Raw genomic sequence first — 18,737 nt, 5'->3', positions numbered from 1 at the left:
ATTAGTGATACAAATCTAAAGAAAGTAACAGCAATTTATGCTATGACATCAGTCATTTGCATAAAACTTGTATTTTTTTCACTTTCATACAAGAATAAATTTTAAAATTCAAAAGTAGAAAAAAATAGCAAACTCTGTAAACCTTTGCATTTTCTTTATGCAAACCATTTTTGTGTGTTGAGCCCATGTTAGTATAGCAAAATTAGTTAAGCAAGAGGTTTGACTGAAAGGGCATTTCAACAACTACATTAACTTAGAAGCAATATAGGATCTTCTAGCTCATAGAAAGGAATTGAACTAGACTGGCTTTCTCCAGAGTCTGAGTCATAAGGAGCATCAGGTAGCTCCATAAAACCATAAGCTAGCTGTTCATCTTCTGTATCCGATCGAACATAACAGGAAGTGTTTGAATACTCCTCATCTTCTATACTGTTGAAATCCTGGGGGATATACAACATTCCTGGGTAGTTCCTGCTAACCAAGTCACTTGTTGTTTGCAGGGAAGTTTTCCTAAATGCCATCAGGTGCATATGCGAAAACTTGGAATACTTGAAGCGTTTAAAACCCAAAGACTCTATGGCAATTTTCCAGCTCTTCATCATCATAGCACGGCGATTCTGGTGGGATGAATCAGGAGTTATGACAAGCAACAAGCCATTTAATACGAGAAGTTCGTGTGCCTTCTTGCAGCATATCCATCGCTGATAGGGTGATGGAAAGTAAGAAAGGAGGAGTGAGAAAACAACAACATGAAACAGTTCTCCAGGTAGAGAATCAATGGGATTTTTTAGTTGCTTAAGAAAGGCATCTATAGCATCTTGTGCCAGCTGGAGAGGTTGCTGAATTTGAAGATTTAAGAAGTCACATTTATATACACTCTGGTGAAATTAAAAAAAAAAAAAAAAAAAAAAAAGGAAACCAAACAAACATCAAGGTTAGTTTTCAGAGCAAATACACATGAAATCCACAGAAAAATCAATGACAAGCTCTCTGCTCCCTTGAGGAAATGTCAAGCCTGATGAACACTTCTCCTGCTATTAAATCGATCTAAAATAAGAATTTAACACATATTGCTAGCTTTCAGATGCAAAGTAAAATGATAGATGTGCAGTAATTTACTACATATTTGCTAGCTGAGAACTGGTAATTAAAAAAAACGAAAGACATTTAGCCCAAACAGAACAAAGTTTCAAATAAACAATCTCAACAAATGATTAAGAAGAACTTACTAAGACTAATATTGTACTATTCATTTAAGTTTTGCTGCTTTATAATCATCGAAACCTGGGGCCAGCTTGTTTCATAAAAAGTTTTAAGCTCAAGGTTTTGACACACTAGCAACAAAAACTGTTGTTGATGCCCAGAGAACATGCAATGAATGACAGATACTCTAAACAGGTAAGAGAACATGAAAGCAGACCCAACACGTTTGGTATAGCACATCTGAAAGGCAGATTTCAACCTGTGCATTTTCATACCACAAATATATTTACAGCACCTTTTATGAAAATATTGAAAAAAAAAATCACTAACACTATTATAAAGGTATTAAAAAGCAATTGCTATGCAGAGTCATTTCCAAGTAGAAGCGAATGTTATTCCTGCTTACATAAAACCACCTTCTCTTCCAAAAAAATGCAGTAAATTAGAAAAGGCAATCAATCATCAAAAACATCTGTGATTTATTTTTTAGTAGCTTTCAATCTTGGCCTCTGATATACAAAAATCAAGAGAGTGTTGCATTATTTGGCTATACTCAAGAAATTTTAATTGCAGCTATTATACCTGGAGGGCTATATTCTGCTTCCTTGTAACACTTTGCACAGGAAATTAACAGTAGTAATATCATTGTATCCTCTACTAAAAGGGGCTTTGAAGAGTAATTGTTCAGAGTAACATGCTAACTTTACTTAGAAGGCTTATAAGGTTATACATATACAGCTGTCCACAGAGGGGCCACGAGGATGATCAGTGGGCTGAAGCACCTTTCTTATGAGGACAGGCAGAGAGAGTTGAGGGGGAGAGTTTTGAAGCATTCTAAAATATTTGAGGAGAAAATATATGTTAAATTCAAACATTACATACCTCAACAGCTGGAACAATATCTATGCCAACTGTCAGAAATTCTTCAAACTTCAGAAATGGATTAAAGCAGCTACCAACATCAAGTAATCTGATCTTCCCCAAGGAGTGGAGTAATCTAAGAAGCAGCAAAAACTCAATTTTATCGATGTTATTTTTGAAGTTATATTCTGAATTACCATTTCAGATAACTAATGCAAAAAATTTCTCACAGAGCACCAGAGTAATGACCCATAGAAGTGAACGCCTTATTTGAATTGCTGGGATACCAGAAGTAAAGCAGGTGGTCCTCAAGTGGAAGAACTATGTTCTGAACAGCTGTAATACTATGAACTTGTGTACTCATCGTAAGACACGAAAATGGCAACTTGTGCATCCACTAGACTAGAAACCTTGTGTTTCCTACTTACCTTTTTTGTGGTATTTATTCTTACTGAAATCACACAAGTCACCAGAGTTAAAATTTTCTAAGTTTAAAAGACAAACTGGTAACATGATGACCCACCTACTTTTAAGTCCCATTTTAAAGGGTATCTGAAGTCAAGTACTGTAATTGGTTTAATAAAGGCAAAAGAATACATGGTATTCCTAGGTATGAAACAAAAGCAATCATCCCCTTTCCCCCTCGTCCCCCCATTTAGTTATTCCCTACAAAAACTGTAAAATAGTTTAATTGCTTTATGTTAGCTATTTTTTTCTTTATGAATGAATGCTAGAGATTTGCTTCAATTCTGGTTTCAGTGAATACTGGGAAACAATTAGATCAGTGCATGCAGAGCCACAAACCGGTTGCTCAAGTTATGGAAGTTATCCTAAACATCTAAATGAACTGAAGTTTTCCCCCAAAATTACATGTGAAAAACAGTCTATGCCATGGCAGGAAATCAATTTACTTCTGTAATATCCAAAAGCTTTTTTAAATGAGAAATAGTCAAAAATAGCCATACAGTTTAGAAAAAGGAACCCTAATCATAGCACTTCTGAAGTATTCATAAATGAAGTTTTATGATAGCATTCTGTGATGCCATAACTGAATGGATAGATGCAGGGAGACCAGTAGATGTAGTCTACCTTGACCTTAGCAAGGCTTTTGACACTGTCTCCCATAACACCCTTGTGAGCATGCTCAGGCAGTATCGGTTAGAAGAACAGACAGTGAAATACTTGGCCTTGTTGAATCTCATGCAATCAGCCTTGGCCCATTGATCCAGTCTGTCAAGATCCCTCTGTGGAGCCTTCCTACCCTCAAACAGATCAACACTTCTTCCTAGCTTTGTGTCATCTGCAGCCTTACTGAGGGTGCACTCAATCCCCTCGTCCAAATGATTGATAAAGATATTAAAAGAGAACTAGCCCCCATAGTGAGCCCTGGGGAACACATGTGACTGGCCACCAACTGCATTTAACTCTATTCACATATATAACATAGCATTAGATAAGATCAATGCACCTGTACACTGGCAGTCAGCTCTCTCTGTCATTTAAAGGTTTTGCTTTCTTTGGGCACTTAGTTTGGCTAAACTGATAAAAGAATCAGAATTTCAGTGCTGCACTGTTGTCACTAACATCAAGGACTCAGCTGTTGAGTACATCCCACAATCAAGCATACTGTTCTTTAATTCATTTTCCCTGCAATCTGAATTTAGAGGCTCCTGGTTGTTTGTTTCTTTGCAATTGCAACAAATCAGTAAATGCTGGAGTCAAAATTCTGTTCAGCTTCACTCGTATAGACTTTACATCTGCCTGTTCTTTAAAAAAAATTAGTTCATCCATGTATCAAAAACAAACACAAAAAAGAAATGATATAGAACCACTAGCACCCAGTTTGAGCTCTTTCTATTGGATCATTTACAGGGATGCATCTGCATTTTGCCATCATGATTTGTAAGACCCTGGAATACCCAAAATCCAAAATTAAGGCAAGCAAAAGCAAACTCACAGGTTTCACAGGAAGAATAATTTTCTATCAAGCAAATGTTTTGAGTGGGTTTTTTTGTTGTTGGTTGTTTGTTTGTTTTTTTGCTTCAAGCCTCTGTAGCCAATGCCTGACATCTCCAAAATATCACTTATCATTTTGGGGAAGATTCAGCTCTAGAAAGACAGATAACTGCAAAAACTTTCAAAAACAGATCTGCAGGGCCAATGCAGTTCAGCAAAGCCATGGTTCTATTTGTAACAGCAACAAAGCAGTATAGAATACTGCAGAAAAAATATCTCTAAGCAGCAGTAAAGACATTTGGGCTCTCCAAGCTCTTGCTAAATTCCCAGTTATCTACCACATAGAAGATGCTGGAGAAGCATGAGGTCTTTTTGTTGTGTTCAGCAGCATAATCATGCCACTTAAGGAATTTACTTCTACATGGATCATTCAAGCACAAGAACATGTCTGCATTCTATGCAAGCAAATTAACCCAAGACGCATGGGGACTACAGGAGACACAAGAGGCAATGCGACTCTATTGTGCAGAGAAAGCATCCCATGAAAATAGTGACAGCCACTATAGACTTAACATTTTCCATTTAAATTATTCCATGAAATACTTGTACAGAATGAAATTAAGCAGCACAACCTAGAACCTTCTCATATCCAGTTGATCCCACTTCAGCTACAGTAGACTGAAAAGGCACTCTGATATATTTCATCTTTATATCTTAGAAAACCTGCTGCATGTCTGCAGCATTATTTTTGACTGGATGAAGCTGGGCACTGTTTCTATATAGCATTGGGGCACACCTATGGAAAGCTGCAACTCTTGAACCCAAACTGAGCAGGAGCCAGAAACACTTTTCCACACTAATGAACAACAGATTGAAGGCATTGTCAATACAGGGCAAATTCACTTTGACAGGTGTGTCATATCCAAGGAGCCTTGTAGTCTAACTTCAATGCAAATGTACTTTGAAACTTTAAAAGTAGCAGAGATTCAGATGCTCACTTGTGTCTTGACTTCCTGTTGCTTGTCACGTTTTGCTGCCTCAGGTGCAATGAATTGCTTAGCAGAAATTCTCACATTGCCAGTTATCAGTAGTAACAGGATCCTAGTTAGGTGCTTGAAATAATTTTGAAGCTCTTCAGAAGCACTTAGATACAGTCACTGAATGTATACAGACAGCACAGACAACGAATTCAGATGGCCCAGATACCTACTTTTTCAGCACTGTCTTAGGTCAGATTCCTCAGTGAGACTCTAACTGTATAATCTAGGTGACTATCACTGATCAGTGAGCCAATCGCTTTGAAATGTAGTCTTGCTGAATTCATTGATATTCACATTTGTTTCCTAATGACTTTTAGTCAAAAGGGAGCAAGGGAAGTACTTTGCCACTGGATGTAATCTCCAAGTACATCTTGAATCCAATAGTGTACAGACAGAAAACCAAAGTGGGAATATTAAAGGAACTGTTAAAGCAGTGTACATAACCTGGAAAATTAGTGCATTTTAAATATATGCAAGACCTGTTTATTTCAAGCACTTCACTAAATGGACTGCAGCCATCTTTAAAAATGTACTTACTATTCAGCTAAATGCTGTGTAAGATAAGTGTTATTTTCTCTTGGAAGTCTATATAAACAGATAATATATATGACCATAAGGAAAGTCAGTTTATCTCTGCAATTAATCACTTTCAGTGCTGATCTCTTCAGTTTACAGTTTTACATTACTCTGTTATTTATCAAGGATGGGAGGGGAAAAAATTCAGAAGCTGTCAGAAAACCAGAACAAAGCTATACATCTGGTTCTCAGTTGTAGTGCTGGTATGCCTCGAGAAAAAATAATCCATACATAACAATACCCAATGGAAGGTCTAGCCTGCTCTGATACATAAAAAAGAAGGAATGCTAGGTTGTACCTTAAGAGACAGTCAAACTAACACCTGAGAAAAATCCATATTTTTTTGCCATGGATTGTGATTTAGTTGTGGTTTTTTTACCATTGCAGAGAAAAGGCAAGACTGGTTAACTTGGTGGAAGAAGAGGAGAAAATACTTAAATGAAAAACAAAGAAGGGACTGATTTATTGAAGGGAGGATCTGTTAAACAGCAGGTAACAGCCACTGTTATCTTGCAAGACTGAGCCACTTTGATGTCCAGCTTCACAACAGCTGCAGTTGTAACATTAGAGACTTAACTCATTCTGGAATGGAAAAAAGTACTGTGGACAATACATTGCTTTTTCATATAGATGAAAGTGAAAAGGGACTGCTCACGTTAGATTTTTTTGTAATACTCAATGTTAATTTGCCAAAGAGGTGAGCAACAGCAAATGGGTTCAAAGTAGGTGAGTGACTTTCTGAGTTGCGGTAAACTTTGCCCTTCTGATTCTTACGATGTTTCCTACCTTTAAGAGCTGGCCGAGTGCTTCCTACTTGTCTTCTTATCTTCCAGCATCTTTTTTAATTACCTCTAGAACTTGTTATTCCTCAGATAGCTTTGCTCTTACCAAAGTAAAATCTCTCTATAATGGCTTGCCAGTAAAGGTAAGCTCCAATAGAGCTGCTGCAACATCAGAAATCTGTTTTTAATATTGCTTGAGAAATTATTATATATGGGAAGAACAAAATTGTCTTTACGCTTGCTAAGGCAAAACAAAAACTAACTAATCAATGCAGACATGGTAGAAAAGTATTTCAGGAGGGAAACATGCTGTGTGCAATACACAATCCATTTTCATTCTGATTCTATAAACTCTGCAGTTTCTTCTGTAAGGCACAGAGCAAGATTTCTCTGTGCAATTAACTTAGAAGAGCTACACCTTGATGCTTTACAGTCTGTGCAGCTACTAGAAACCTTACTACCATTTGTTGCTTACTCAGGTAACCTAATATTATAATTCTTGCCTTTGCCAGCTATGTATTTATAGTTAAATGCAAAGTTTTAAGAATGAAGATTAAAAAAAAAATCATCATCACTCACTGTATTAACAAGTACTCCTAAAATTATTTAATAAAACTTCTCTATTAACTACTTTCTATACAGACTAGTCAGAACAAAAGGTAAGGCTACAGACTACTGGCAGCAAGAAGAAACTGATGTGAAGTTAGCTTTGCAATGGCTGTTATAAACTGTACAAAGTATGAAGACAGAGCATGTGCAAAGAGAGAGCTACTGCTTTATCATGACAAGGCCTCCAACAGGAAGACAAATTACTTCAGTGTATGATCATCAAACCCTATTGATTTTAACAAGTAAGTGCCAAACTACTACTTACAGTAATGCTAAAATTATGTGTTAACTAATGCCATAATTATTGAAATGTTATAAGGTATTCGTATCTCATCATCTCATGTTTTCATTCTGCTGTACATAGGCGCTGCAAATCTTTATGCCTTTTGCAAGTTCCTTTGCAAACATGAGAAACTACAAAAGATACCAGCTCATAAGGGCAAACACATCTGCTCATAATATTAGTAACGTCTGTTTCTTTTCCAACTAATACTATATCTTAAAAAGTAAGCACTGATTGCAGAAGGCGTGCTACAATAGTGAAAATTAAAAAAATCACAGAAGAGGGAGAAAAGACCACACTGCTGCAGACAGTAAGAGCTGGTCTATAAAGAATGATGGCTGTTGTAGGTTAAGGACTAGCTGTCCTACCATAGAGATAAAATTCCTCAAGAGGACCAGAAAGCCCAAAGGGGAAGGCAGTCTGCCCCGGAGGGTGGACACAGGATATTGTAATTTGTTATTCCATCCCATAATCCTGCATCTCTGTATGTAAGGAGACTTCCAAGCCAGTTTTCTCGCTCTCTTTCCTCTCTGCCCCAGCTGTGTGCCTGCTGTGTGGGAGTAAGGCCCGGTGGGCAGGAATCTATTTCTTGCTGTGTGGCTAAGGCCTGCTTTGGGGCCTGTCTTGGTGGGGGCGGTGAGGCCAGCTGAGGCCAAGTGTTAAGGGGGAGGCTTGACTGGTTGAGGTCTGATGGGCTCAGTGGGGGAGCTAGGCCCGAGCTGATTTTGATTGTGTATATATATCTTTTTGCTTTTGTACCTTTATGTATTCGATTTACATTTATAAATAGTATTTTTATTTAAACTCCAATTCTGTGTGAGTGTATCCTTTGGGATAAACTTGTTCTGTCCTCAGTCCAGAGCTGTTTCAGCTCAAACCAAGACAATGATGCAAGCCATAAGTTTAAAATTTAATCATAATAGACTTTGGCATTTGTTATTCCATTATACTTGCAAAATACTAAATTCTTTCCATCAGACATGGAATAGCCATAAACATGATCCATCTTATTTAGAAAAAAACCCCAACCAACCAACCCACCCCACCAAAAAAACAGGGAGGGTGGGACTGTAACTAAAATAATAATAAAGCTACTCCTGAATGCCAAAAATAAAATTCTCACTTGAATGAAGGTCAAAAACCAAAATTAAAACTGTTGTTAGGAAAATACCTCAAGGATACGATAATTTCTGCAGAGCCAGTCATCAGAAAGCTAGCACATTTAAAATCAAGGGTTATAATTCAAAATTGCTTTTGAAGTGTATAATTGGAATCAAGAGTTTCTCTGCAATTATTTATGAAGAGAAAGTTTTAAGTACTCTGATATTTACATTTGGCACTTAGTACTTACATAAGCAATTGACTTTTCAACAGTGCTGAACAACCATTAGATTCTAACTTAATTAACGTCTCCCTTATTTCACCTCAAGGTTTAATATAAATTGCATTGCACGTCAATGACATACTGAAGTGAAATTACTCTAACACTTAAATGAAGATGACTAAGTTGTCATTCTCAAGCAAATTTTTAATAGCATCCACCAAAATATACTACAACATAAATATTTCTTGAAATATGTATACTGACATGAAAACGCCCTTTCTCAGCTATTAAAAATACATCAGACTGATCTAATGTGTTATGGAAGAAAAATGTCTAGGTAAGTCATATCACACACAGTGGGGGCAAAGAAGTCTGGAGAACAAGTAAAACTTGTAAAACTTACTCTTCTGTTACAGCTTCATGATTTGTCAAGCCAGAATCTGGCAAGGGATCTTCAATCTTGGGAGCCTGAGGAACATTTAAAGCTGGAGTGGTCTTGGAAGCAAGAAGTGCTCTTTTTTCATCTTTCTCCAGTGCTTTTCTTTTCCCACCGTTCTGAAAATATTCTCGGCATACACTGAAAAGACAAGAAGAAAAATTCCCCAGAAGAGCAGAATGCTATTTTTGGTCATTAATATAGTTAATAAGCAAGACAGAGGTTTAAGAGATACAAGCACTGCCAGCTTTTAAACAAATCTGGGTTTTACTGCAACTTTGGTAAATCAGCTTTAGGAAAGATGTGATACACTCAAAGACACACTTGATGACAAGTGATATTTTACTTCCAAAAATTAGGCCATAAGTCACAGCTGAGTAAAGATTCAAAAGAGTTCTGTCTGGATAGACCTTTAGAGAAAACAGCAGAAGTCTTGTCAGAACATCACCAGAGGATAAACTTCAGCTGTCACCTGAACACCACAGCTCTCCACTAAGGTGTAAAGAGTGATAATAGCAGGGGCTTTTGAAACATCTACGTCTTGTGAAACATGTCATGTGGGGGAAATGAAATATAATCCTGGCTAATGGGATAGCTTACATACAACAGTTTTTAATTTTAATTAACTTTGCCTGGAGTGTTTATTGGTTTTAAGTAGCAGAGAGTTGCAGTGGCTGTATTACTGTAGAAGATTATTTTAGCTTTCAATTTTTTTACCCATACTTACCCATTTTGCTAATAGGAACCAGAACAAAATAATCTGTTCATACTTGAACAGAAACGCTAACCACCTTAAACAGATGAATGGTATCAAGAAAGTTAAATTGCAGCCAGTAGTCAGGGTTAGCGTACAAAAAGCAAGCATTGTTTGAGAGAACCTGAACTTTGTCCACAAAATACAACTTGAATTGGAAATAATTTGTTGCTGTGAAATTAAAAAGCCTGACTCACCCTGCACAAAGCAGTATTTTTAATTAGATGTGCCAACCCAGTATTTGAGTGGAAAGGCTAACAGAAATAGTACTTGTTTAAATGACATTTTTGTAGCAACCTATCTTACGATGTTTTCCTGAAATTCACTCCATTTTCCTCTAACAAAGCTTGCAGAGGTTTGAAGGAAACATTCCAGAAAACAAATCCAAGTGTAGTTTAATGATCTCTCTTTATATAAGGTTTTAAGATAACATAGTACTTCACATCATGGACTCAGGGGAAAGGATGACTTGGTATAATGCTGCATTTAAATCAGAGAGACAAGGACTTGGACTACACAGGCCTTATCTATGGGTTGGTGATATTACAAGCACTAAATATATCCAGCCTCTCCACCATACAAGATGTGAAGGGAAAAAAAAAAAAAAGTCATGAGTTGAGTTTCTTAAAGAGAAACAAACACTATCAAAGACACAAAGGCAAAAGATGCTATACTCAAAGATGGTAGCAAATGACCACCTGGAGTCAGTAAATGTGTAATTACAGTAGCACATGATGTCCAGGTTACTAACTCTTGTCATGAGGGGGGAAAAAGTAAATTATCCTGCGCACATTTCTGTGCTGACATACTTATGAGACCTCAAGATTAAACCTAACCTAAAACTCAAAGCACAATCAAGTTTTACTTGCTCAAGCAGGCCCTAGGCATTCTTGTAACTAAACATAAACAGCCTAAAATGCAGATAGTATTCTCAGAGAAGAAAACTCAAGCTATATGAGAAATAAACTCAGTAAATATTAGATTTATAACCAACAAATTTAGTTACTATTCCTCAGTTACAATCAACAAGCTTAGTTACTATTTCTCAGTAACCAAAGCTATTTTTAGACCAAAGAGAAGCTCAGTGGAATAAAGAAATAAAATCTGCTTCTTAACATTATGGAGTAAGATCACATGCAGAGGCATGAATAGCCATCCAGGCTGCAATATGCCTAGACAGACACAGCAAAACAATACCAACTCCATCCATTAGAGAGTGCATGCATGGAAAGACAACAATTCTAAAATTAACTAAGTTAAAGTAGCAGAAGCTGGTCATTGAATGTACAGAGAGTAAAAATATCAGTGTGGCCATTTAGGCTGGCTGCCTCCAAAAAAGAAGCCACAGAGTTGAGACCTCCAGTGTCCAGAGTGTCCAGCCCAGTGGGTGGACACAGGAAACTGTGTATTTCTGCACTATCATCAGAATTTCTCTTTCTTTGCTCTGTGCTCCCATGGGAGAGACGCTCTCTTATCTGGTAACGATGGGGGAGTATCCCAGGCCTCTTTGGCCTGCGTAGTTTTTTTTCTTCTGCACAATCTTGGCCTGTTTAGCCCTCATGCCAGGGTAAAAATGGAAGCAGTTCAGGCCTGGCCAGCCTGAAACAAGCCTAGAAATGGGGGAGGGGGGAAGAAAGAGCCCTTGGGTTTTTGGTGAACCCCAGGTGGGGAGGAGTGTTGGGTTTTTGGTCTGGAGTAAAGGAACTTTGCTATGCTGACCACTACGCTTTGTAGTTTTTGTAGGATATGAATCACTTTTCCATTTAAACTTTCCATTACTATCCAATCCATTTGTGTGAGCATTATTCTTTTGCCCCTTTTGGAGCAACAGAGCAATCTGTCCTGCTCTAAACTAGGACAATCATTCAAAAGAAAAGAACCCTATAAAAGCATTTGAATTATTGCTAGTATGCTAATAAAAGTTTACTTCACACTATATAGTAATATTATTTTATAAGCATATGCTCAGTTTAGAGCAATTTAGTAATGTGTCATGTAGTCAAAGAAATAAACTCAGAAAAAAGGTATAATTTTCCTTATTACCAGCTTCCTTACTACTCTCCCATTCTATTTTTATTCTTTTTTCTCATTACATTTCTTACAACATCCAGAATCAATGGCAGCTTAAATAGTGTTGCACTGCCATTGAAGCAGACACATAAGTCAACATATCAGGAAGTTCATAACCTTGGGAGAAAGTATTGGGTTTTTCTCTTCAAGTATTGATGTTATCAATCTTTTAAATAACTAGAAGCTGGTATCTTGCCCAGATTAATACTTAACAGCTATTGAAGAGGAGAACCACCTGCTTGTAAAGTGTAGTATAATTCTTGTCACAGATAAGCCATTTCTTCCTTATTTTTGGTACTGGTGAAAATCAGGACTTTCACCATTCTTTTTACCTCTGTCTGTCATGTCAACTGAGTTGTTCTAATTCTGTGTTCTCCTTAATTGACCTTCCTTGTCTGCACATAAGACACTAAAGTCAACCATGAGGAAAAGCATCTTCTACTCCTGGGTTTTCACTGGTGGACACAGGGATCAGAGCCATAGAACTGCCCAAGACTGGCTAAAATTCTTCATATTCAGATCCTAGTCTGCATACCAATGCAGTACCGTAAGGAACTAAAAGAACCCAAACAAATCCACCTATTCAGGCAAAAAAAACCCCAAAACCCACCAACAAAAAAATCCCAAACAGATATTGCACTCATTACCACTGTACCTTTTTGAAGTTACAGTGATTGTGGCAGGATTACTACATGTTGTCCTTTTGGCTCCCAAGGCCTCAGAAGAGCTGTCTGTGTATTCCCTTTATGGAAGCAGACCTCACACCTGCCATGGTGTAACAGTGAGCAGATGGGCTGTCACTGCACAGTAACTAACCAGAAGCAATGCACTCTGTAGTTTACTCCATGTAACTTGTTGGTGTAACCATGTCTGACTTCACAGCCATTAAAAGCCATCATTGATCACACTGTGGCTTTGAGTATGCAGCTATATAAGGCTCTACACTCAACAACTGTCTCAAATAACGAGCACAGCATCTCCTAATTATCTACAAACTGACATTTTTAACTGACATTTAATCATTCAGTCTTTGATGATACAATATTAGCGCTACAATTACCATGTTTGTTTGTAAAGAATTGTGCAATGTAAATGCTGCCTGAGCTAACACTTGCCACGATTTACACAAACCGCAAAATAAACATTTCATGTCTAAACTATTTAAGTTTGCTGGCGGAGTTAATTGTCCAGTTCACATCTTTGCTTTTGGGGAAAAAAAAAAAAAAAAAGAATTTAAGAAATCATCCAGGCATTTTCTCAGTGAAATTTGTTTTCCTTACTTCAAATCTCAAACAGTAAACAACCTGTTCAAGTTGAACTTCCTGCTCTGCCATCTGGACTGGGTATGTGTAAGAAGTTTCAGCAAATCCAGTGTGAATACATATTTATCTTTGAATACTTTCCAGCAATGGAAGAAGCTTCATTTTCAAATGTAGTGACCAAAATCAAGGGTTTCAATAGAATACATAAGAAAATTTAGGAAAAAAAAAAAAGGCGGGTGGGAACTGACAAAGAAACATCATATGAAATTTAAAGGGTGTGACAGAATCAGTAGTTCTTGTCAAGTAATGAAGCGCAACTAAATTAAAGCTGGTGTGGCTGGCTTTCTGGCTTTTATCATGGCAGAAAAGAGTTTCTGATACCTTATGAATGCCTGAGGTTTTCAAACAGCCAGTTTTGCAGGTTGAGAACTGACACAGTCCATCTCTCTCCTCTTCTGTTTTATAATGAGGAAGAGGTGAGCTTGACCTATGTTCCTTACAACATTTACTAACTGAAATCTAGTACTGAAGCTCAGTGAATGTACAGAAAAATAAAGTCTGATGATCTCATCGTGGTTTCTGCCTGCAAAATGCTTCTCCCCTCCTCCCACACATTGAGGAATAAGTTTATTAATGTCAACAGACAGAGGTGCTGGCCAGAAGAAAGAAAAAGAAAAAAAAAGTGCAGATTTCTGCAGGTTTAACCCACCTGCATCCAACTTTCAAAGAAAATCAAGAAAGGGATAATTCTCAACTGTCCTTGCACACATTAATTATACCTAGAACACAAAACAGTTTCCTCTGGACTGGAAAATGTTATGGGATTGTCATGCATAGCCAGCATCAAATAAAGGAAACCTGTATTTGGCATTAGGCTTCTCAGTGTAAAGAAGGGATTTCAAACATTATTTCATTCAGTCATGCAAACCCCAAACAGAATCAGTTTTATCAGAGACCTTCTATTCTCAAGGATCCTCTAAGAAATTACTCAGCCATCTTCTTTTGATTAGACAACTCTAGTTTTTTACAAAAAAATCCAAGGCTTTTGTGGGGAAAAAAAGAAATATTTTTTATCATTCCTTTATATTTCTTGGGAGTTGAGCTGATGTTATTTTTTTTTAATGCAGTGGCTAAGGTGGTATTTAGGCTAAGAGTGATGCTAAATAAACTCAGAGAAGCAATTTACATATTTTGTCGACAATCTCCAGCACGTTATTTGCCTTTATTTCAAAAGCATCCCATGATTGCTTCATATTCAGCTTGTGGCCTGCTACAGAATCCAAATGCTTTTCTAAAAGACTGATACAACCACTTACTCCCTGGTCTGCATTTGTATGGCTGATAATATTTAGTATAGTTAGCAACACTGTTAATTTTAATACCACTCTCATAGAGTGACAATTCTTTTGTTTGTTCTCATTTGCAAATTTAACAACAGAGTTTAGCAAATTGCTAATGAAAGTATTGAGGAGTAATGGATGCAGGGATAGACAACTGACAGGAGTACTTCTCAGTAAATCCCATTTTTAAGAGAAAGCAGTCCTGAAGAAAAGGGCTTGGGGCTGTTGGTAGATGAGAAGCTCAACATGAGCCATCAGTGTACACTTGAAGCCCAGAAAGCCAACTGTATCCTGGGCTGCATCAAGAGTGTGGTCAGCAGGTTGAGAGAGGTGATTTTTTCCCCCTCTACACTGCTCTCATGAGACCCCACTTGCATTACTCTGTCCATTTCTGGAACCCTTATTACAACATATGGACGTGCTGGAGCATGTCCAGAGAAGGGCCATGTGGATGATCAGAGGGCTGGAGCACATCTCCTATGGGAACAGGCTGAGAGAGTTTGAGGTTGTTCAGTCTGGAGAAGAGAAGGCTCCGAGGAGACCTTCTTGTGGCCTTCCAATATCTGAAGGGGGCCTACAAGAAATCTGGGGACTTTTTAGGGTGTCAGGTAGTGATAGGACTAGGGAGAATGGATCCAAGGTAGAGGAGGGGAGATTTTGTTTAGATGTTAGGAAGAAGTTCTTCACCATAAGGATGGTGAGATGATGGTACAGGTTGGCCAGGGAGGTGGGCATCCCTGCATGTTTTTAAGGCCAGGCTGAATGTGGCTATGGGCAGCCTGATCTAGTGGAAGGTGTCCCTGCCCATGGCAGGGGAGTTGGAACTAGATGATCTTTGTGGTCCCTTCCAATCCTGATAATTTTGTGATTCTGTGAAGATAAGCTTCTAACATCTACTCTCTGTGAGTTTCTCCAAATAGTTCTGCGTTCACCTGACATTAACTTCATCAAGACTGTAGTTCTTCATTTTGCTTGTGAAACAGTAAAAAAAAAAATTAAAAAAAAAAAAAGATCAGGTCTAGACAGTACTTTCTCATGACAGTTAAAAATGCAGATTTTGGGTTTTGTTATTTAAAAAAAAAAAAAAAAGCCAAGTCAACACAAGTCTTAACACAGATGCAAAAGCAACAGAAAGAAGCAAACTTGCTGTTTCAGCTTATTTTGTTCTAGTTAGAACCAGAACAGGCTGGCATTCATTGTTCATATAAAGGTTCACCAGCCTACCTATGCCAGCAAAAATTAAGAGTTAGGACAGTTATTCAGGGTAAATGTCATTTTGTTTGATCTATAATTTTGTAACATAAATGAAAGAGAAACAGAAGTGTTAATTCTCAAATATTGTTTGCTACTCTGTATTCAGTTTTCTAAAGATATAAAAAGAAAGCAAGAGAAGGAGAGCTGAGTGTTGCCCAGGCCTTTTATAGCACTCGTGGGATCACTAACCTGCATTTGTAAGGCCAAGAAGTTTTAATCCCAATTCTCCTCACCTCTCTCTACAATTAACAGTTGTATAATGTTGCCCTGAAACAATAAATAAAACTGGCCCTATACAATGCATGTGGTTATCGGCACAGTCTATCAGGTACTGCTTTCCTCTTTCTGGTTTCTAAAACTCAGATATGTGCTTGTTTAATAAATAATGAAGAAGTAAAATAGTAAGTTTTAGGCCATATGGTTTCATGTCAAAACAAGCATTATTCCACTGTCTTCAAATGAGTAAGTAGAAAGACTCTTGAAAGAGGAACGTTGCAAGAAAATTGTTATTGTTGATCCTGAGAAGCGTACATGGCTTCTCTAGTGATTATTCTGCATTCTCTGACATAATTTATCAGGTACTAGCTTATAAGAGAATACTGGGAAAATGAAGGAAATGATAAAAAGGTTGTTAAAAACATCCAAACCAAGCCAACAACAACAAAAAATTTCTCAGTTTCAGACCTCTGAAAACATGTCCCTTCAAATTCAAACAAAAATTCAGACCATTCTTTCTTCAGGAGGGATGCATCGATGATTCCAAATTATTTCCAACATTCCATTCCATAATTAAATTTTATCCAATATATCAGCACCTTTCTGCTGTCATGGTGACACAGTTAAAGCATTGAGAAAAGCTTTCACAGAAGTCTCAAGTCAAGTTCTTGCACATGCAGTTACGCTCCCAGACACAAGGAGGAGTAACAACAATGGGATCTGCCATCAGTCTGGCACACCACTTGGCACTTTGCGAAGGTAAAAAAATAAACAAATTGCAGGACACAGTCAGTCTGACGTGCTCTGGTATCTAGCCATCCAGGCCTTGGTTTAAACCAAGCCACACAGAACTGCTATGCATCCCTCTTTCTACTGATGTAAAACTCCTAACCCCTTGCCTTTGCAAACTGAAAAGGTACGTGCTTTAATTGAAGCTTTTTACTGAAAGCATTTTAGTATCTCTTACAAGGTGGACTCTCTTAAGATGAGTTCATGCTGCAAGGCATCATATAATCACAGAACAGAAGGGGGATTGGAAGAAACCTCCAGAGATCATCTAGCCCAAACCCCTTGCTAAAGCAGGTATGCCTAAATGCTTAGTTTGCAAATCTTGTAGGAACTACAAACAGAAAACCAGTGAGACAGAGTCCAAAACTTTCAATACACAGGCCACTGACTGTTTCTCTCCTGTTCACAAGGAACATCATCCTACAGGGTAACTGGCAAGCTTGCCACAAGCTAAGGAAATACTGTTTAGCTTAAATTAAACGCACATAGAATAGAATCACAGAATATATATCTGGTGGGATCATCCAGTCCAATCCTCCACCCAGTAATGAAGGGTCAACACTAAACCATGTTCCCAAGCACGAGGTCCACACCGCTTGAACACCCCCAGGGATGGGACTCCACCACTGCCCTGGGCAGACCATTCCAATGTTTGATAACCCTTTCCATTAAGAAATATTTCCTAATATCCAGTCTACACCTCCCATGGTGCAGCTTGCAACCATTTCCTCTAGTCCTGCCACTTGTTATCAAGAAGAGGCTGGCCCCCTCCTCACTCCAACCTCCTTTCAGGTAATTGTCAAGAGTAGTAAGGTCTCTCCTCAGCCTCCTCTTCCCAGATTGAACAACCCCAGCTCCCTCAAATGCTCCCGTAGGTCATGTGCTCCAGGCCCTTTGTGAGCCTTTTACCCTTCTCTGGACACACTCCAGCACCTCAACATCCTTCCTATAGTGAGGGACCCAGAAGTGAACACAGTACTTGAAGTATGGCCTCATCAGTGCTGAGTACAGGGGGATGATCACCTCCCTGTTCCTGCTGGCCACGGTGTTTGTAACACAAGCCAGGATGCCGTTGACTTTCCTGGCCACCTGGGCATGCTACTGACTCATATTCAGTCAACTATCAACCAATACCCCCAGGTCCCTCTCCAAGTTGCAGCTTTCCAACCACACAACCCCAAGTCTGTAGCTTGTCATGGGGTTGTTGTGACGCAGGTGCAAGACCTCCACTTGGCCTTGCCAAACTTCATACATTTAGCCTTGGCCCATCAGTCTAACCTGTCCAGATCCCACTGTAAAGCTTCCCTGCCCTCTAGCAGATGGACATAGCCAACCAGCTTGGTGTCATCAGCAAACTTATTGCAGATGCATTCGATGCCCTCATCCAGCTCATTAATAAAGATATTAAGGAGGACAAGCCCCAGTACTGGACCCTGGAGAACATCACTAATGACTGGACGCTAACCAGATTTAATTCCATTCACCAACACCCTTTGGGCCTGGACAACAGTTTTTTATCCAGTGCAGAGTGCACTTATTCAGGCCTTGTGCCATGAGTTTCTGAAGGAGAATGCTGTGGGAGACAGCATCAAAGGCTTTACTAAAGTCAGGAGACTTCCCTCATCCCTTCCCTCATACACTAGGCAGGTCACCTTATTGCAGAAAGAGATCAGATTAGTCACATGGGACCTGCCTTTCATAAACCCATACTGACTGGGCCCAATCTCCTGGTTGTCTTGTATGTGCTGCATTAATGGAACTCAGGATGACCTGTTCCATAATCTTTCCTGGCACTGAGGTCAGACTGACAGGCCTGTAGTTCCCTGTATCATCCTTTTAGCTGTTCTTTTAGATGGGCCCCACGTTTGCTAGTCTTCAGTCAACTGGGACCACTCTAGTTAGCCAGGACTGTTGACAAATAATTTTGAGTGGCCAGGTGAGCAGATCTGCCAGCTCCTTCAGTACCCTTGGATGAATCCCAT

At 38.5% G+C, this 18,737-nt stretch overlaps 1 protein-coding gene across 1 annotated transcript in view; it reads right to left on the bottom strand.

The window, feature by feature from the left end:
* Window positions 1-248: 248 nt before the first annotated feature.
* BMT2 (base methyltransferase of 25S rRNA 2 homolog) overlaps window positions 249-18,737 on the bottom strand; it is a 33,443-nt gene continuing 14,954 nt past the window's right edge. Inside the window, exons 3-5 of the mRNA XM_054399870.1 lie at window positions 9,038-9,211; window positions 2,086-2,200; window positions 249-878 (exon numbers count right to left, since the gene is read on the bottom strand). Coding sequence (XP_054255845.1) covers window positions 249-878; window positions 2,086-2,200; window positions 9,038-9,211 — 919 coding nt within the window. The remainder of the gene's footprint in view (window positions 879-2,085; window positions 2,201-9,037; window positions 9,212-18,737) is intronic.

This window comes from Indicator indicator, chromosome 3 (assembly GCF_027791375.1).
Source record: "Indicator indicator isolate 239-I01 chromosome 3, UM_Iind_1.1, whole genome shotgun sequence".
NCBI lineage: Eukaryota > Metazoa > Chordata > Aves > Piciformes > Indicatoridae > Indicator > Indicator indicator.
Note: the sequence above shows the minus strand (reverse complement) of the source record. Positions and strands in the feature narration are given on the sequence as shown.